General features: G+C 42.8%; 1 protein-coding gene and 1 pseudogene across 15 annotated transcripts in view; one reads left to right on the top strand and one right to left on the bottom strand.

Moving 5' to 3' along the window:
• PRIMPOL (primase and DNA directed polymerase) overlaps positions 1–21,000 on the top strand; it is a 50,910-nt gene that overhangs the window by 14,108 nt on the left and 15,802 nt on the right. For all 15 annotated transcript variants that reach the window (XM_044938403.2, XM_044938401.2, XM_044938394.2 and 12 more), the window contains 2 exons: positions 5,401–5,548; positions 11,854–12,141. In XM_044938403.2, the coding sequence (XP_044794338.2) occupies positions 5,401–5,548; positions 11,854–12,141 (436 nt within the window). The remainder of the gene's footprint in view (positions 1–5,400; positions 5,549–11,853; positions 12,142–21,000) is intronic.
• On the bottom strand, positions 15,400–17,019 carry LOC102414875 (annotated as a pseudogene).

The raw sequence follows: 21,000 nt of genomic DNA, 5'->3' as shown, positions 1-21,000 counted from the left end.
TATTGAAGAGGCTGTCTTTGCCCCATTGTATTTTCTTGTCTCCTTTGTCAAAAATAAGGTGAAAAATAAGATATCCATAGGTGCATGGGTTTATTTCTGGGCTTTCTATCTTGTTCCATTGGTCTATATTTCTGATTTTGTGCCAGTACCATACTGTCTTGATGACTGTAGCTTTGTAGTATAATCTGAAGTCAGGAAGGTTGATTCTTCAGCTCCATTCTTCTTTCTCAAGACTGCTTTGGCTATTAGGGGTCTTTTGTGTTTCCATGTGAATTGTGAAATTTTTTGTTCTAGATCTATGAAAAATGTCATTGGTAATTTGATAGGGATCACATTGAATCTGTAGACTCTGTTTGGTAATAGAGTCATTTTCACAATATTGATTCTTTCTACCCGGGAACATGGAATATCTATCTGTTAATGTCATCTTTGATTTCTTTTTAGTGTCTTATAATGTTCTGTGTACAGTTCTTTTGTCTCCATAGGTAAGTTTATTCCTAGATATTTAATTCTTTTTGTTGCAATGGTGATTAACCATTGATTGATTCCTTAATTTCTCCTTCTGATTTTTCATTGTTAGTATATAGAAATACAAGTGGTTTCTGTGTATTGATTTTGTATCCTGCAACTTTGCTAAATTCACTGATTAGCTGTAGTAATTTTCTGATACTATCTTTAGGGTTTTCTATGTACAGTATCATGTCTTCTGCAAACAGAGCTTTACTTCTTTTCTGATCTGGTTTCCTTTTATTTCTTTTTCTTCTCTGATTGCTGTAGCTAGGACTTCCAGAACTATGTTGAATAATGGTGAGGAAAGTGGACACCCTTGTCTTGTTCCTGATCTTAGGGGGAATGCTTTCAGTTTTCATCATTGAGAATAATGTTTGCCATAGGCTTATCGTATATGGCCTTTACGATGTTGAGGTAGGTTCCTTCTGTGTCCGTTTTTTGAAGAGTTTTAATCATAAATGGGTGCTGAATTTTGTCAAAGGTTTTTTGTGCATCTATTGAGATTATCATACGGTTTTTAATCTTTCAATTTGTTAATATGTTGTATCACATTGATTGATTTGCATATATTGAATCCTTGCACCCCTGGAATAAACCCAACTTGGTCATGGTGTATGAGCTTTTTGATGTATTGTTGAATTCTGTTTGTTAAAATTTTGTTGAGGATTTTTGCATCTATGTTCATCAGTGATATTGGCCCATAGTTTTCTTTTTTTGTGTTGTCTTTGTCTGGTTTTGGTATCAAGGTGATGGTGGCTTCATAAAATAAGTTTGGAAGTGTTCCTCCTCCTGCAATTTTTTGAAAGAGTTTTAGAAGGATAGGCATTAGCTCTTCTCTAAATGTTTGATAAAATTCTCCTGTGAAGCCATCTGTTCCTGGGCTTTTGTTTTTTGGGAGAATTTTGATCACAGCTTCAATTTCAGTGCTTGTAATTGGGTTGTTCATAATTTCTATTTCTTCCTAGTTCAGTCTTGGAAGATTGAACTTTTCTAAGAATCTGTCCATTTCTTCCAGGTTATCCATTTTATTGCCATATAGTTGTTCATAATAGTTTCTTATCCTTTGTATTTCTGCATTGTCTGTCGTAACCTCTCCTTTTTCATTTCCAATTTTGTTGATTTGATTCTTCTCATTTTCTTGATGAGTCTGGCCAAAGGTTTGTCAATTTTGTTTATCTTCTCAAAGAACCAGCTTTTAGTTTTATTCATCTTTACTGTTGTTTCTTTTTCATTTATTTCTGCTTAGGTCTTTATGATTTCTTTCCTTCTACTAATTTTTTGTTGTTGTTGTTCTTTTTCCAGTTGTTTTAGGTGTAAAGTTAGGTTGTCTGTTCGATGTTTTTCTTTTTTTTTTTTTTTTTTTATTTTTTTTTTTATTTATTTATTTTTTTTTTTTTTTTTTCGATGTTTTTCTTGTTTCTTGAGGTAGGATTGTATTGCTCTAAACTTCCCTCTTAGAACTGCTTTTGCTGCATCCTGTAGATTTTGAGTTGTTATGTTTTTATTGTCATTTGTTTCTAGAAATTTTTTTATTTCCCTTTTGATTTCTTCAGTAACCAGTTGGTTATTTAGAAACATATTGTTTAATCTCCATGTGTTTGTGTTTTTTACAGTTTTTTCCTTGTAATTGATATCTAGTCTCATAGCATTGTGGTCAGAGAAGATGCTTGATACGATTTCAATTTTCTTAAATTTACTGAGGTTTGTTTTATGACCCAAGATGTGATCTATCCTGGAATATGTTCCATGAGCATTTGAGAAGAAGGTGTATTCTGCATTTGGATGGAATGTCCTGAAGATATCAGTGAGATCCATCTCATCTAATGTATCACTTAAGACTTGTGTTTCCTTATTAATTTTCTGTTTTGATGATCTGTCCATTGGTGTGTGGGGGGTGTTAAAGTCTCCTACTATTATTGTGTTACTGTCAATTTCTCCTTTTGTGTCTGTTCGTGTTTGTCTTATGTATTGAGGTGCTCCTATGTAGGTTGCATAGATATTAGCAATTGTTATGTCTTCCTCTTGGATTGATCTCTTGATCATTATGTAGTGTCTTTCCTTATCTCTTGTAATATTGTTTATTTTAAGGTCTATTTTGTCTGATATGAGGATTGCTACTCCAGCTTTCTTTTGCTTCCTATTTGGCATGGAATATATTTTTCCATCCTCTCACTTTCAGTCTAGGTGTGTCTTTAGGTCTGAAGTGGGTTTCTTGTAGACAGCACATATATGGGTCTTGTTTTTGTATCCATTCAGCCAGTCTGTGTCTTTTGATTGGAGCATTTAATCCATTTACATTTAAAGTAATTATTGATATATATGTTCCTTTTGCTATTTTCTTAATTCTTTGGGGTTGATTTTGTAGATCTTTTTCTTTCTCTTGTATTTCTTGACTATATAAGTCCCTTTAACATTTGTTGTAAAGGTGGTTTGGTAGTACTGAATTCTCTTAATTTTTGCTTGTCTGAAAAGCTTTTTATTTCTCCATCAATTTTGAATGAGATCCTTGCCAGGTACAGTAATCTTGGTTGTAGATTTTTCCCTTTCAGTACTTTAAATATATACTGCCATTCCCTTCTGACCTGCAGAGTTTCTGCTGAAAGATCAGCTGTTAAATGTATGGGGTTTCCCTTGTATGTTACTTGTTGTTTCTCCCTTGCTGCTTTTAAGATTCTTTCTTTGTATTTAGTCTTTGTTAGTTTGATTATTATGTGTCTTGGTGTGTTTCTCCTTGGGTTTATCCTGTATGGGACTCTTTGTGCCTCTTGGACTTGATTGACTATTTCCTTTTCCATGTTGGGGAAATTTTCAACTATAATCTCTTCAAAAATTTTCTCATACCCTTTCTTTTTCTCTTCCTCTGGGACCCCCATAATTCCCAGGTTGGTGCATTTGATATTATCCCAGATGTCTCTGAGACTTTCCTCAGTTCTTTTCACTTTATTCTGCTCTTCAGAAGTTACTTCCACCATTTTATCTTCCAGCTCACTGATTCTTTCTTCTGCTTCAGATTTCTGCTATTGATTCCTTCCAGAGTATTTTTAATTTCAGTAATTGTGTTCTTTGTCTCTGTATATTTATTCTTTAATTCTTCTAGGTCTTTGTTAATTGATACTTGCGTTTTCTCCATTTTGTTTTCAAGGTTTTTTTTTTTTTTTATCATCTTTACTATCATTATTCTGAATTCTTTTTCAGGTAGTTTGCCTATTTCCTCTTCACTTATTTGGACTTGTGTTTTTAGTTTGTTCCTTCATTTGTGTAGTATTTCTCTGCCTTTTCATTTTTCTTTTTTAAACTTACTGTGCTTGAGATCTCCTTTCCCCAGGATTCAAGGTTGAATTCTTTCTTCCTTTTGGTTTCTGTCCTCCTGAGGTTGGTCCAGTGGTTTGTCTAAGCTTCCTATAGGGTGAGATTTGTGCTGAGTTTTTTTTTTGTTGTTGTTGTTTTGTTTGTTTTTCTTCCGATGGGCAAGGTTGAGTGAGGTAGTAATCCTGTCTGCTGATGATTGGGTTTGTATTTTGTTTTGTTTGTTGTTTAGATGAGATGTCCTGCACAGAGTGCTACTGGTGGTTGGGTGATGCTGAGTCTTATATTCAAGTGGTTTCCTTTGTGCGATTTCTCACTGTTTGACCCCATTCCAGTACTCTTGCCTGGAATGACCCCACTCCAGTACACTTGCCTGGAAAATCCCATGGACGGAGGAGCCTGCTGGGTTGCAGTCCATGGGGTCGCTAAGAGTCGGACACGACTGAGCGACTTCACTTTCACTTTTCACTTTCATGCATTGGAGAAGGAAATGGCAACCCACTCCACTGTTCTTGCCTGGAGAATCCCAGGGACGGCGGAGCCTGATGGACTGCCGTCATTGGGTCACACAGAGTTGGACACGACTGAAGCGACTTAGCAGCAGCAGCAGGGTTAGTCCTGGTAGTCTAGGGTCTTGGAGTCAGTGCTCCCACTCCAAAGGCTCGGGGCTTGATCTCTGCCTCAGGAGGAGCCCCCGCTGCCCTCTGCTCTCGTGGCCGGGGTTGGGGCTCCTGCAGTCCTTCCCTGCTGCTGACCTGTTCTCCACGGCTCTTCGGCTGTTTCTTTGGGACCCTTCCTGGGCTCCGGGCATCACCTCATTCCCGGGTTTGCTGGGCTTCCTTTCCAGCATCACACTGGAAATGCTAGATGTTCAGCTCACTCCCTGTTTCCCATTTCCTGACATTGTTTCTGGTCTTTCTTATTTCTAGTCGTGTCCTCCTGACCCTGCACTCGCTACTTTTCCTGTGATGCATAACTGTCTTTATTATCATTATCTAGCCCTGGAGGCCTTATTCTTGGAGATAGATTTGGGCTCAGTGGTCTTGAAGAGTTGGACACGACTGAGCGACTTCACTTTCACTTTTCACTTTCATGCATTGGAGAAGGAAATGGCAACCCACTCCAGTGTTCTTGCCTGGAGAATCCCAGGGACGGGGGAGCCTGGAGGGCTGCCGTCTATGGGGTCACACAGAGTTGGACACGACTGAAGTGACTTAGCAGAAGCAGCAGTACGTGAGGAACTGTCTGAAAACTAAAATTATAAACAACAGAATTAGTGACTTTTTAACTCATAGATAATATTTAAAGAGCTGCTTAAAAATATTTTTATTTTGATTTTGGAGATTAACATATAAGGTAAATTATTTGAATCTTGAGAGGCCTTTAATCTGGAGAGCCTATGAATTTTTGAACATAAATGTGTAGTAATTTAAATATGCATATTTCAATAAAGTAATTCAACAAATTGTTATGTAATCTGATATCAAAATAGGTTAGGTTTATTTGTACTAAGATTTGAATTTTGCTTATGAAAAAAGTTTAAGACAAATTTAAAATAATGTTTAATTTTCTTTGCATTCTCAGCATGTTTGTAAAGCACTTCAAGAGTTTTATACAGTTAACTGTTCAGCTGAAGATGTTCTCAACTTGGATTCTAGCACTGAGGAAAAATTTAGCCGCCATTTAATATTTCAACTCCATGATGTGGCATTTAAAGATAATATTCATGTTGGTAAGTGAACTGTTTTTTTTTAAGTTGCAGTTATATTGAAAACATATTTTCCTTTCTTCTTAAAGTTTTGTATTTGTCACATTTTTAATGGTCATTAATTAACCTGTCCTAAAAAATAAATCATGATTTTTCATGTTTTAAGTATTTGCCTCTAGTTCTAGACTTACTTCTGTGCCCAACACAGTTTAGATGCATTTGCGTACTCAGGATATCCTTGGCAGTGGTGCCTCTTGCTTTGGATACTGGGATGGTCATGCGTGCCACGGGCCTGGTTTTTATTCCAAGAAGAGTCGTTTCAGAAGTTTTCTGGGTAATGCAGGAGAGACCCAATTCAGGTCTTACCTGTGATGCCTCAGATTGGGATTTCTGACCTTTGCTTTAGCATTGTAGCATTGCTTTATCCTTTAATACATAAGGGCTGGGCTTGGGTTCCAGGCCACACTCATGAAGCCTTGTTTGTTGTTCCAGGTCAAATATTAGGGTGGGGAGAAGTCTAGATGTGTAACCCTGAAAGTATAACCAGAGGATTAATTCCAGGACTGGACATTTAGGGGTACAGGCCCAGATATAAGTGAAATCAGTGCACAGGAGAACAAATAGGCAGAAAGGGAACACTGAAAACCAAGGTCTGAATAAAAGTCAAACTCCTGAGTGTATGTCTTAGCAGAGGTAGGGCAAGCAGGTGACTGACTGAAGTTCAGGTAACAGGTAATCCATTCAGAACAACTATCTGACAATTTCAAGGGTACCAAGGGCAAAGGCATGAACATAGCTATTAATGGACTGGCATAAAAGTCAAGGTCTAATTGCTAGAGTAGGGTAATACTAGGTCAAGTGGCCTAGTGTGCTGTGTACCAAGGACTCATTATCTTCCCATTTTGTTTGCTTAGTTGGATATTTCTTCTCTCTTTAATCCCTAGTTGTTCAGTTGATCAGTCATGTCTGATTCTTTGAGATCATATGGACTCCAGCACACCAGGCTTCCCTGTCCCCTACTATCTCCTGGAGCTTGCTCAAACTCATATTCATTGAGCCAATGAAGCCATCCAACCATCTCATCCTCTGTTGCCCCCTTCTCCTCCTGCCTTCAATCTTTCCCGGCATCAGGGTTTTTTCCAATGAGTTTGCTCTTCACATCAGGTGGCCAAAACATTGGAGCTTCAGTATCAGTCCTTCCAGTGAATATTCAGGGTTGATTTCCTTTAGGACAGACTAGTTTGATTTTGTCCAAGGAACTCTTAAGAGTCTTTTCCAGCACCACAGTTTGAAAGCATCAGTTCTTTGGCACTCAGCCTTCTTTATGGTACAGCTCTCACGTCTGTACGTGACCACTGGGAAAACCATAGCTTTGACTGTATGGACCTTTGTCACCAAAGTGATGTCTCTGCTTTTTAATACGCTGTCTAGATGTGTCAGAGCTTTTCTTCCAAGGTGTCAGAGCTTTTGTTCCAAGGAGCAAGCGTCTCTTAATTTCATGGCTGCAGTCACCGTTTGCAGTGATTTTGGAGCCTAAGAAATAAAGTCTGTCACTGTTTCCACTTTTTCCTCTTCTATTTGCCATGAAGTGATGGGAGTGGATGCCATGATCTTAGTTTTCTGAATGCTGAGTTTTAAGCCAGCTTTTTCACTCTCCTCTTTCACTTTCATCAAGAGGCTCATTAGTTCCTCTTTGCTTTCTGCCATTAGAGTGGTGTCATCTGCGTATCTGAGGTTATTGATATTTCTCCTGGCAATCATGATTCCAGCTTGAGCTTCACCTAGTCCGGCATTTTGCGTAATGTACTCTGCATGTAGTTTAAATAAGCAGGGTGGCAGTATACAGCCTTTATAGACTCCTTTTCCAGTTTTGAACCAGTTCATTGTTCTATGCCTGGTTCTAACTGTTGCTTCTTTTCCTGCATATGCATTTCTCAAGAGGCAGGTAAGGTGGTCTGGCATTCCCATCTCTTTAAGAATTTTCCACAGTTTGCTATGATCCACACAGTCAAAGGCTTTGGCACAGTCAGTGAAGCAAAAATAGATATTTTGCGGGAATTCCCTTGCTTTTTCTATGATCTAGTGGATGTTGGCAGTTTGTTCTCTGGTTCCTCTGCCTTTTCTAAATCCAGCTTGTACATCTGGAAGTTCTCAGCTCACACACTGTTGAAGCCTAGCTTGAAGGATTTAGAGCATTACCTTGCATGTGAAATGAGTGCAGTTGTGCAGTAGTTTGAGCATTCTTTGGCATTGCCCTTCTTTGGGATTGGAATGAAAACTGACCTTTTCCAGTCCTGTGGCCACTGCTGAATTTTCCAAATTTGCTGACATATTGAGTGAAGCACTTTCATAGCATTATCTTTTAGGGTTTGAAATATCTCAGCTGGAATTCCATCACCTCCACTAGCTTTGTTTGTAGTGATGCTTCCTAAGGCCCACTTGACTTCACATTCCAGGATGTCTGGCTCTAGGTCAGTGATCACACCATTGTGGTTATCTGGGTCGTGAAGACCTTTTTGTACAGTTCTTCTGTGTATTCTTGCCACCTCTTCTTAATATCTTCTGCTTCTGTTAGGTCTGTATCATTTCTGTCCTTAGCCCATCTTTGCATGAAATGTTCCCTTGGTATCTCTGATTTTCTTTAAGAGATCTCTAGTCTTCCCATTCTGTTGTTTTCATCTTTTATCACTGAGGAAGGCTTTCTTATCTCCTCTTGCTATTCTTTGGAACTCTGCATTCAGATGCTTATATCTTTCCTTTTCTCCTTTGCCTTTCACTTCTCTTCTTTTCTCAGCTATTTGTAAGGCCTCCTCAGATAATCATTTTGCCTTTTTGCATTTCTTTTTCTTTGGGATGGTTTTGGTCACCACCTCCTGTACAGTGTTACGAACCTCCATCCATAGTTCATTGGGCACTCTATCAGATCTAGTCCCTTAAATCTATTTCTCACTTCCACTGTATAGTCATCAGGGATTTGGTTTAGGTCATACCTGAATGGTCTAGTGGTTTTCCCCACTTTCTTCAATTTAAGTCTGAATTTGGCAATAAGGAGTTCATGATCGGAGCCACAGTCAGCTCCCAGGCTTGTTTTTGCTGACTGAATAGAGCCTCTCCATCTTCACCTGCTAAGAATATCTAATCAATCTGATTTCAGTTAAGAACATCTGGTGCTGTCCATGTGTAGCGTCATCTCTTGTGTTGTTGGAAGAGGGTGTGTGCTATGAGCAGTGTGTTCTTTTGGCAAAACTGTTAGACTTTGCCCTGCTTCAGTTTGTACTCTAGATTCAATACTTATTAATATCCAAGCTTTCATCCCTTGGATGTTAGTAATTATCCAATCTGTCCTTGTCCTTTTCATTCTGTCTATAACCTTCATGATCATCCACTATCATGGCTTCAGTTCCCATTTGTGTGTTGATGACTCTCAAATCCTTATCTGCAGGCAAGATTGGTCTCACATTAGACATCCCCACACACACTTCAAACGCAGCATGTCTTTAACCACACTCCTCATCTTTTCCTCGAAACTTGCTCCTTCTCCTGTGGCACGTGTATCTGAGTGCTGTGAGCGTCCACCCAGTTACCTGAGTAGAAATACTCTCACTCACTCACTCTAGTCAGATAGCGAGAGGGATCTGATCATACCACTTGTGTGCCTCGAACTGCTCCAGGATCATTCCTTGCCTTCAGGGAAAGGTGCAGAGGTCCTGGTTCGCAAGGTGAGGCCCACGGGTGCCGGCCTCGTCTCTAACCGCTTGGCTCTTCTTACTCCGCCCTTCACTTAGCTTCCACCAGGCCACACTTTCCCTGGTGCTTTGCGCTGTTTTCATCTCTCTCTGGCCAGTTCGCTTGGTTGAGATTCCGTGTAGGCACTGTCATCTGAGAAGCCGTGTCTGTTACCTCTCAAACCCGAAGACGTTGGTTTGTGTGGCATCTGGGTTGCAGGGCGCACCCAGTACCTGTTACGTCAAAGCAGCCACCGCCTTTCAGGGTAATTTCTTGTTTTTGTTTTGTTTTCTCTGTTCTAGTTAATGTTTCCTTAGGGCATGGATTGATTCTTACTCTATTGTATTTCCAGATCTTATCAGGTAATAATGTCTTTATCAATAACATTAATAAGATAACAATCATAAATACAAGTAGTGATGTAACATTTGCTGAATGAATGACTGCACGTTAGGTGGGCTGTACTGTCGGTGTGGACACGGAGCCCTCAGCAGGACATTTCTTTGGTTCCTACTTACTCCTCACAGTCTGCTCTGTGACTCCTAGCCCCAAGGCTAAAGATTGAGATTTGTTGCTGGGGAAGAAGGGGAGAAGGGAACTTGGACAGGTAATAATCAGTCTCTGCTACAGCGATTTTCTCAAGGCAGCTGACAGTCAAGCTGGGCTTGAAATCAAATTGCATCATACAGACTAAAATAAGAAAGGCTTTACTGTCAGGGCAACACAGGCAAAGTATAGACATGAGTTTGTGACTAATGTGGGGAGCAGTGGGAATCTAGAGTGGCGAGAGGGAGAGACACAGTCCCAGGTGATTAAGTGGGGTGCCATCTGAGGCTTTGATCCCCTAGCATTTTGAGCAGCCAGAACCAGAGGTGCAGAGACTATGAAATTACCCCAGCTCTCCACTTTGGTTCCTCTCTCTCGGTGTATCTCTTGGTGACATTTCTATTCCCTGTTGTCAGCCTTTTGGAAAGAGGAATTAGGCTAGGTGTAAGAGCACAGACTGTGAGCAGGATGTACAGATTTGGTCTGCTTGAAGCACTCTGCTGCCAGCCTGCCACAGAACCTGACATTCTGTGATTGATATGTTCTTTTGGGTTATTCCCAGCCAGTAGTCCCTGTGTGAATGAAGAGGGGAGGGAGACACGGCCCGGGGAAGGGCAGCAGAGGGCAGAGCTGTTTGTGGAGCCCGTGTTGGCATTAAGGTGGCCCCTCCATGGCCCCAGCCTGGCCTGGTTGGCTCCGTGCCACAGGTCAGAGGCCTCCCGACCTGCTCAGCACGGCCTTCACAGCCAGGCTGCAGCCACGCCTTCTGGAGTGTCAAGTGATACCCAGGAAAATTGACTTTTATCAATTTATTGCTTTACTCTCCTTTGATATATCATGATTACAGCTGGTTCAGTAACCACACATTCTTTGTGTCAAGTAGCTGTAATTTTTTGTACATTTCCAGGAAAATTGACTTTATCAATTTTTTGCTTTATTGTCCTCTGATATATCATGATTTTTTTTTTTTTTTTTTTACTCAGTATATATTTCCCTCATCCCAGAGATAATCTTGTCTGATATGATTGCAAGCATCAAATGCTTTTGCTTTCATTTTGATGCTTAGTGTTATACAAGATAGTGAATTGTTCCTTTGATGAAGAAAGTAATTGAGTCTAATTTGGAGGAAGAATTTTGAACTCAGAGCATGTGTATCTTGTAATTTAAGGGTTCAAGCTGTCTGGTAAATAAGTAACAAACCCAGACTGTACTAGCTTTAAAGACTAAAATTTAGTTTTTCTTGTAATAGTGCATTTGTCCACTGTTGTTAGGCAGGAAACAGCCTAACCAAATTATTTACTTGATTTTTGCGGTATAAACAATATATAAAAGTTTAAAGAGGCTCCGGATTGTCATACCATCTTTTCTAGGTACAGATATCACTACTGATACTTAGAGCCCTTAGAATAAATCTTGACATACAATAAATGTATTTACTTGCTTTAGTTCTGGATTTTAGTTATTGGGCCACAACCCAGCTCGTGGCCGCATAGAAGAAGGGAGGAAGAGCGTGACCCTTAAACTGACGGCTGTGAATGTCGGGTTCTTGGGGATGTCAGGGCAGCTAAAGGAGAGAGAAGCAAGTCCTGAGAGATTTGCTGACATCCTGACTTCAGGCGAGTATGGCAGAGCTTGGGAGAGCACTGTTCACACATATAAGCCTTGCTTTATTTTATTAATAAATAAAATTCTTCAGTCACTGATTTGAATGTAAACTCTATGCAGTTTGTATTCATCCGAGTGCGTGTTTGGGGACAGAGCATTAGCCCCAGGCCCACACTAGCAACAGTGAAAATCTCACGTTCACCTTCCCTTCTGAGGTTTGATCATAAGTTACACAAGCTCTCTTGCGAAAGGGAATTTAAAAAGTTAAAGATTACGCAAGAGGAAGGACGCACAGGAGACGTGTGTTACAATTTGTAATAACTACTCAGCCTTAAAACCAGAAATCAAACGTAGAAGCCCTGCTGCGTAAAATTGCCACGTGCGGCTCTGTGCCTCGATCTTGGTATGGTTTGCAGAAAAGAATTTGATTAACCTTTTTATTTTTCCTTTAGGTAATTTTGTGCGAAAAATCTTGCAGCCTGCTTTTCACTTAATTGCCAGTGAAGATGAGGATATGACCCCAGAGACGACGGGCCGTGAATTTACCCATTTTTCTGAAACACCAAGTGAACAAGAAACTTGCTTTAGTAAAATGTCCACAGATAACAACGTAGGAGAGAGCCGGACATCGAATTCAGAGAAATTGGGGAGGCTGGGGTCAGCTCAGCAAAGCAGTCCTGATCTTTCATTTTTAATAGTGAAGAATGACATGGGAGAAAAGCGTCTTTTCGTGGATCTGGGTACGTGGAATTGACCGCGTTCTGTTAGACGGAGCTGTGTGCTGCTGTGAGGCACTGCTCCGTGCCCACTTGTCACTCACCTAGGAGTCTCACCCCCAGCACTGCCCCTCGGTGAGAGCGGGGTCACAAGCAGAACGAGATCGTGAGCTCAGGTGCTGGAACTCTCGGAGATTTCTGGGCTGAAATCTCAGAGAGGGCCTGGGGGACCCACAGAAAGGCTGGCCGGGGCTCCGGAGGAGGGTGATTGTGGCCGGCTCCTGCTCTGAAGCGCTCACAGGGGTGCAGTTGGGTCAGCAGTCTCCAGCAGTGCTGACAGGTTTAATTAGATGAAATAACCTATAAAAAACAGGTACAGTGTAACAATGACATGAAGGCTGGGTGTTCTGCACTGAGGAGCTTTGCAGGGGCTGCCTCATCAGCTTCCTGCTACGATTGCACCAGGCTTCTTCAGCTGTGCCGTCTTCTGCCCTGCCCCTTTCTGCTTGCTGAATCCTAGGGTGTATGTATGAAACACTGGCGTGAGACCTCAGCCTCGTTAGGTAGCACTCAGGCCAATCAGCACCCCTGATTCAGCTGAGCTTCCATTTGGCAACCTAAACCCGACTTGGTATTGAGCTCTAGCTTGTGATTTGAAAAGCTGTTAAGAGCAGCATTTTTCCATTGATGGTTAGAGCAATTCAGAGAGCTTCAGTGTCTACAGCTTGAAGAAAAGTGAGTTTAAACCATAAGCAAGGTTACAAGGCCAGCCAGGCTGAGAGTGTTCCTGTTGTATGGCCTGTCTTCCCAGCACCCCTGAAGACCAGCTATAAGAATTTAGAAGTATAATAGCCATACCTCATTTTATTACACTTCACAGATACTGCATTTTTTTTTTTTTACAAATTAATTTTTACGAGTTAATTAATATCACAATTTTCCCAACAGCATTTGCTCACTTTGTGTCTGCTTCATGTTTGATAATTCTTGCAATATTTCAGACTTTTTCATTGTTATTATATTTGTTTTGATGACCTATGATTACTGGTCTTTGATGTTAACTACTATGACTTGAAGGCTCAGATGATAGTTAGCATTTCTTAGTAATAAAGTATTTCATAATTAAGGTATTTACATTTTTGAAGACAATACTGTTTGCACCTTGAATGAACTGCAATATAATATAAACATAACTTTAATATGCACTGGGAAGTGAAAAATTCCGTGTGATTCTGTTCTGGTATCTGCTTTATTGTGGTGTTCTGGAACTGATCCCACTGTAGCTCAGAAGTATGCTTGTGGTTTTCAGTGCACAGGTCTTTCGCTTCCTTGGTTAAATTTATTCTTAGATATTTTATTCTTTTTGATGCAATTGTAAATGGGATTGTTTTCTTAATTTCTCTTTTGACGTTTGTTATTAGTGTGTAGAAACACCACAGATTTCTATACATTGATTTTATTTTCTGCAGCTTTATTGTATTCATTTATTCTAACAGATTTTTGCTGGAGTCTTTAGAGTTTTCAGAAAGACGGTCCCCGACTTATTGATGGCTTCACTTAGGTTTTTCCTCCACTTCCTGATTTCACAATGAGGTAAAAGTGGTATATTCAGTGGAAACCATACTTTGAATTTTGAGTTTTGACCTTTTCCTGGCCTGGCGATGTGTGGTGTGTATCACGCTCGTGTGATGCTGGGCGGCGGTGGCGAGCTGCAGCTCCTCAAAGACGGGAAACTGACGCGCTTACACCCAGTCTAGATGCGGACGGCAAATCTGCTTTTCACTTTCAGTATGCTATTCAATAAGTTACATGGGATATTCAACACTTCATTACAAAATAGGCCTCGTGTTAGATGGCTTTACCCAGCGGTAGGCTAATGTAAGTGTTCTGAGCATGTTTAATGTAGGCTAAGCTGAGCTGTGCTGTTTAGCAGGTTATTTAAAGGGGGTGAGGACATTTACCTTTGGCAGTTGGCTGCCTGGAAGTCAGCTGTGTTTGGCATTTACTTCTCCAGTACCTGCCCCAGGACATTTCCTGAGCAGCTGTCATTAACCCAAACCCAGGTCCTGTGAAATGAGGTCCTTTGAGCACCAGGGATTATGTATTACAGAAAATGGAAACAGTGACAGACTTTAATTTTTCTTGGGCTCCAAAATCACTGTGGATGGTGACTGCAGCCATAAAATGACTCTTGCTCTGTGGAAGAAAAGCTATGAAAAACCTAGACAGTGTATTAAAAAGCAGAGATATTACTTTGCTGAAAAGGGCCATATAGTCAAAGCTACAGTTTTTCCAGTGGTCATGTATGGATGTGAGAGTTGGACTATAAAGCTGAGTGCCGAAGAATTGATGCTTCTGGATTGTGGTGTTGGAGAAGACTATTGAGAGTCCCTTGGACTGCAAGGAGATCCAGCCAGTCCATCCTAAAGGAGATCAGTCCTGGGTGTTCATTGGAAGGATTAATGTTGAAGCTGAAACTCCAGTACTGTGGCCGCCTGATGCAAAGAGTTGACTCATTGGAAAAGACCCTGATGCTGGGGGAGATGGAGGGCAGGAGGAGAAGGGGACGACAGGGATGAGATGGCTGGATGGCATCACCGACTCGATAGACCTGAGTTTGAGCAAGCTCTGGGAGCTGGTGATGGACAGGGAGGCCTGGCGTGCTGCAGTCCATGGGGTCACAAAGAGTCGGACACAACCAAACGACTGAACAGCAACACGGAAAATGCACCGAGACTGCAGCACTTTCTCGGCCACCTCTGTTTCCTGCAGCAGCCAGAGCCGTAGGGAGAGTTGGCTTCCTGGGCTGAATTGGAATGCACTGTGCCTGAGCAAACATGAAAGGCTGTGAGTCTACCTGCCTGTTCCCCCTAAAGCAGCACACAGATGCCCCGTCCAGACCAGTGTGTTCGGGCTCCACAGTACATTGCTGCGGGTGCTGAGATGCTGGGAGGCTCCCCTCTCAGGAGGGAGGCTTCAGCTGGGATCCCCAGCACAGGAGAGATGCAGAGCAGCTGAATTTTGCCTTGAAATTCCTCGAGGCCTTGATGCCACACTGGCCTCTTGTCCCAGCCAGACCTGGCACAGTGTAGACCCTCCCAAGGGGTTCAGCCCGGGGCACCGAGCCCGGCTGTGTTGACCCCACCTTCGTTGAGCAGTGGAACGCAAGCCTGCTCGGTCTCCAGGGATGGGCCAGCACCCCTAGTCTGGGAGGTCGGAGAGGATCAAGTAGGCACTGCTTTTACCATCCTGCCGATGCCCTCTTGTAGTTGATTTGCCGTGCTGTGATGGCTGTCAGCGTACAGCCCCTGATTCAGGTATTGTTATCTATGGGCTAGCTCTACTGTTTTCTCGAACTTTTTGCCCTTAGAAATTTGAGCAGAGTGGTGAGCATAGGTCCTTATGAATTATTTATCTCAGAGACACTTTTCTGTGAATACCAAGCAGGAAGAGAGGAGATAAGTTTTGTGGATTATCTTGTAGAGATACAGAATCCCTGTATATGTCCAAGGAAGGAGGGAAGAGGGTAATCGTTGTGGATTATTTCTTACAGATACTGATTTCTTATCGATTCACATACTGACCTCCTCATTGGTTCCAGCCCTTCACTTTGGTCTCTTCGTTTTTCGACACCGTCTCTTTGGCTTTGCTTTTTCAGACTCTCTTTGAATTGTTGGTTTGCTGCCTCGTATGCCTGTTTTTTTTTGTTTAACCTGGAGAATTCCTCATACACCACGTTCCGCCTCTGCAGGACTGACTTTCCTTAGTGTATGAGCCCATCCCTGCGGCCCCCAGCGTCATAATTCTGTAACTTCAGGGGCGGTTGTACAGGAATGAGAAATAGCCTGCCGTATCTAAGTGGCACGTCCTGTTTACGCTCTAATCTCCTGTTGCAGGTTGCTGGTTGTGTCCTGGCGATCGGAAGCGGCGCTGCAGTGTTCCTTGGGCTGCATGTGCCTTTTGCTCTGTGGTTTTCTCAGGATACAGGCCCCTGTGTGGGAAAGTCCGATTCTAGGCTTAGCCTGTCTTATCAGTTTTATTTCAGTCATTTGAGGCCTCTCCATTATACTGGCTGCTGCCAGTGTGTATTTCCACCGACAGCTTAGGGGCATTCTTTTCTTCTCCAGGCAGCTTTCTCTGGCAGCATTGATTGTTTTTAGAGTTGGAAAGATGGCCATAGTGATGGGTGGGATGTGAATTCCCGTTGACTTTTTTTTTTTTTTAACAGTTTTTAATGAAAGCTGTAGACAAGATGACTTCATTCCTGCATCTTTTCAATTGTTTCTTCCTGATATTTGCCCTTTTCCTTTCCTACTCGGCGAGATTTGGCTTTGCGTTCGAGGATCTTTTTGCAGTCTTTGTCCAGTTTCAGTCTGGTCATAACCACCTTGCTGGGGTGAGTGCCCACACGTGGGCAGTTGTGCCATTAGCCTTCTCCCGCTGCACCGTTCAGAGCAGAAGACGCGTTTCTTCCTGGAAACCTGGACTACTTTGCCAGTGTGCTGCCCTTTGTTGTGCCCTCGTACAACCTCAACTTCATCATCCTTTCAGATGGGCATGGATGGAACGTTGTACTTCTGTCTTAGCTCTTTAGAAAGAGGAGAAGACACAATTTTCCTGTGAATGTGGGAAGGTGCAATGAAGTGCCTTTTTCAGTTCTTGCTTCGGTCAGAAGTCAAAGGGATTGAACTTCATTTTGGCAGCTGGCACTTCAGCGATGGCCACAGGAGGGAAGGGATCTGTGGGCTGCCATTGGCCTTTTGATTGACATTCCTGCAGCAGTTGGGGACGCTTAGCATCTTACCTGAGGTGGAAGTGTCAGGTGGTTTTTCCTTTTTTTTTTTTTTTTTAAAAAGGGGGTGAGGACAATTTACTGTTGTCAGTAGACTTCCTGGAAGTCAGCTGTGTTTGAAATTTACTTCTCCAAAGGCAGAGCAACCAGAGATCAAATTGCCAACATCCATTGGATCATCAAGAAAGCAAGAGAGTTCCAGAAAAACATCTACTTCTGCTTTATTGAATATGCCATAGCCTTTGAGTGTGTGGATCACAACAAACTGTGGAAAATTCTGAAAGAGATGGGAATACCAGACCACCTGACCTGCCTCCTGAGAAATCTGTATGCAGGTCAGGAAGCAACAGTTAGAACTGAACATGGAACAACACACTGGTTCCAAATCGGGGAAGGAGTACATCAAGGCTATATATGGTCACTCTGCTTATTTAACTTCTATGCAGAGTACATCAGAAGAAACACTGGGCTGGATGAAGCACAAGCTGGAATCAAGGTTGCTGGGAGAAATATCAATAACCTCAGATATGCAGATGACACCACCTTTATGGCAGAAAGCGAAGAACTAAAGAGCCTCTTGATGAAAGTGAAAGAGGAGAGTGAAAAAGTTGGCTTAAAACTCAAACATTCAGAAATCAAAGATCATGGCATCTGGTCTAATCACTTCATGGCAAATAGATGGGTAAACAATGGAAACAGTGGCAGACTTTATTTTTGGGGGCTCCAAAATCACTGCAGATGGTGACTGCAGCCATGAAATTAAAAGACGCTTGCCCCTTGGAAGAAAAACTATAACCAACCTAGACATCATATTAAAAAGCAGAGACATTACTTTGCTGACAAAGGTCTGTCTTTGTCAAGTCAAGGCTATGGTTTTTCCAGTAGTCATGTATGGATGTGAGAGTTTGACTATAAAGAAAGCTGAGCACTGAAGAATTGACGCTTTTGAACTGTGGTGTTGGAGAAGACTCTTGAGAGTCCCTTGGACTGCAAGGAGATCAAACCAGTCAGTCCTAAAGGAAATCAGTCCTGAATATTCATTGGAAGGACTAATGTTGCAACTGAAGTTCCGATATCTGGCCACCTAATGAGAAGAGCCAACTCACTAGAAAAGACCCTGATGCTCGGAAAGATTGAAGGTGGGAGGAGAAGGGGACAACAGAGGATGAGATAGTTGGATGGCATCACCGACTCAATGGACCTGACCTGCTCAGGGAGTTGGTGACGGACAGAGAGGCCTGGCGTGCTGCAGTCCATGGCGTCGCAAAGAGTTGGACATGACTGAGCGACTGAACTGAACTGAGTACCTGCCCCAGGACATTTCCTGAGGGCAGCTGTCATTAAAACAAACCCACGGTTTTATGAATTTAGGTCCTGTGAGCATTCGTTAATTAAGTTCTAGTTACAGTAAATGTCCACAAAGCGGGAGCACTTTTTCTCAGTCTTTTTATCCTGAGGCCACACTCAGTCATGTCCAACTCTTTGCGACCTCAAGGACTGCAGCACACCAGGCTTCTTCGTCCTTCACCATCTCTCAGAGCTTTCTCAAACTCAGGTCCATTGAATCAGTGATGCCATCCAGCCATCTCATCCTCTGTCAACCCCTTCTCCTTCTGCCCTCAATCCTTCCCAGCATCAGGGTCTTTTCCTGCAAGTCAGTTCTTCGCATCAGGTGGCCAAAGTATTGGAGCTTCAGCTTCAGCATCAGTCCTTCCAATGAATATTCAGGACTGATTTCCTTTAGGACTGACTGGTTTGATCTCCTTGCAGTCCAAGGGACTCTCAAGAGTCTTCTCCAACACCACAGTTCAGAAGCGTCAATTCTTTGGTGCTCAGCTTTCTTTATAGTCCAACTCTCACATCCATACATGACCACTGGAAAAACCATAGCTTTGACTAGACAGACCTTTGTCAGCAAAGTAATGTCTCTGCTTTTTAATATGCTGTCTATGTTGGTCATAGCTTTTCTTCCAAGGAGCAAGCGTCTTTTACGTTCATGGCTGCAGTCACCATCTGCAGTGATTTTGGAGCCCAAGAAAATAAAGTCTGCCACTGTTTCCATTGTTTCCCCACCTGTTTGCCATGAAGTGATGAGACCAGATGCCATGATCTTAGTTTTCTGAATGTTGAGCTTTAAGCAGCAACACAGAAAATGCGCCGAGGCTGCAGCACTTTCTCAGCCACCTTTGTTTCCTGCAGCAGCCAGAGCCGTAGGGAGAGCTGGCTTCCTGGGCTGAATTGGAATGGACTGTGCCTGAGCAAACATGAAAGGCTATGAGTCTACCTGCCTGTTCCCCCTAAAGCAGCACACAGATGCCCCGTCCAGACCAGTGTGTTCGGGCTCCACAGTACACTCCTGCGGGTGCTGAGATGCTGGGAGGCTCCCCTCTCAGGAGGGAAGCTTCAGCTGGGATCCCCAGCACAGGAGAGATGCAGAGCAGCTGAATTTTGTCTTGAAATTCCTCGAGGCCTTGATGCCACACTGGCCTCTTGTCCCAGCCAGACCTGGCACAGTGTAGACCCTCCCAAGGAGTTCCGTCCGGGGCACCGAGCCCGGCTGTGTTGACCCCACCTTTGTTGAGCAGTGGAACCCAAGCCTGCCAGGGATGGGCCAGCACCCCTAGTCTGGGAGGTTGGAGAGGATCAAGTAAGCACTGCTTTTCTTTCCTTTCCTTTAACACCTTGCTGATGCTCCTGTGAAGTATAGTGGATTTGCCGTATTGTGATGGCTGTCGGCGTACAGCCCCCGGGTTGGGGTGTTAGGTTACCTACGGGCCAGCTCTTCTGTTCTTTCGGACTTTTGCCTTAGAACATCTAGCAGATGGTGTGCATCAGGTCGTTGTGTATTGTTAATCTCAGAGACACTTTTCTGTGAATACCAAGCTGGAATATAGGAGATAAGTTTTGTGGATTATCTCTTAGAGATACAGAATCCCTGTATATGTCCAAGGAAGGAAGTAAGGAAGGGGATAATCATTGTGGATTATTTGTTACAGATACGGAGTTTTTTGTCAATTTACATACGGACCTCCTGATTCATTCCATTCTTTCACTTTGGTTTCTTGTTTTTACCGAAACCATTTGTTTGACTTTGATTTCTTAGACTCTCTTTCTGCATTATACATTTGCTGCCTTGTACGTCTGTTTTTTGTTTAACCTGGAGAATTCCTCATACGTCACGTTCCGCCTCTGCATGACTGACTTTGCTTAGTGTATGAGCCCATCCCTGCGGCCACCAGCGTCATAATTCTGTAACTTCAGGGGCGGTTGTACAAGAATGAGAAATAACCTGCCGTATCTAAGTGGCACGTCCTGTTTAAGCTCTGATCTCCTGTTGCAGGTTGCTGGTCGAGTGTCCTGGCGATTGGAAGCAGCGCTGCAGTGTTCCTTGCTGCGTGTGCCTTTGCCGTATGGTTTTCTCAGGATACAGGCCCCGGTGTGGGAACGTCCGATTCTAGGCTTAGCCGATCGTGACAGTTTTTTTTCAGTCATTTGAGGCCTCTCCATTATACTGGCTGCTGACAGTGTATATTGCTACCAACTTAGGGGGATTCCTTTCTTCTTCAGGCGGCTTCTTCCAGCAGCATTTATTGTTTTCAGAGTTGGGAAGAGGGTCATTGTGCCGGATGGGATGTGATTTCCCATTGGCCTTTTGACTAACATTTCCTGTGTCACTTAGGGATGCTTACCATCTTACCCGTGGTGGACGTTCAAATTGTTTTTCCTTTTCTTTTTAAAGTGGTTGCGGACGATTTACCTTTGGCAGTTGGCTTCCTGGAGTCGGCTGTGTTTGGGATTCACTTCTCCGATACGTCCCCAGGACGTTTCCTGAGAGCAGCTGTCATTAACCCAAACCCGGGGGTGAATTGAGGTCCTGTTAGCACAGGGATTAAGCTGTAGCTCCGAAAATGTCCACAAGGCGGCAGCGCTTTCTGTTCACCCACCTTGGTTTCCTGGGGCCACCACACCGTGAGGGAAAGTTCGCTTTTTGGTTGGTGAATTACAGTGGATTGTGCCTGAGAAAATACTAAAGCGTTTAAGTCCTAAAGCATCACACAGACACCCCGTCCACACTGATCTCTTAGGGGCTC

This window comes from Bubalus bubalis, chromosome 1, assembly GCF_019923935.1.
Source record: "Bubalus bubalis isolate 160015118507 breed Murrah chromosome 1, NDDB_SH_1, whole genome shotgun sequence".
Lineage (NCBI taxonomy): Eukaryota > Metazoa > Chordata > Mammalia > Artiodactyla > Bovidae > Bubalus > Bubalus bubalis.
Note: the sequence above shows the minus strand (reverse complement) of the source record. Positions and strands in the feature narration are given on the sequence as shown.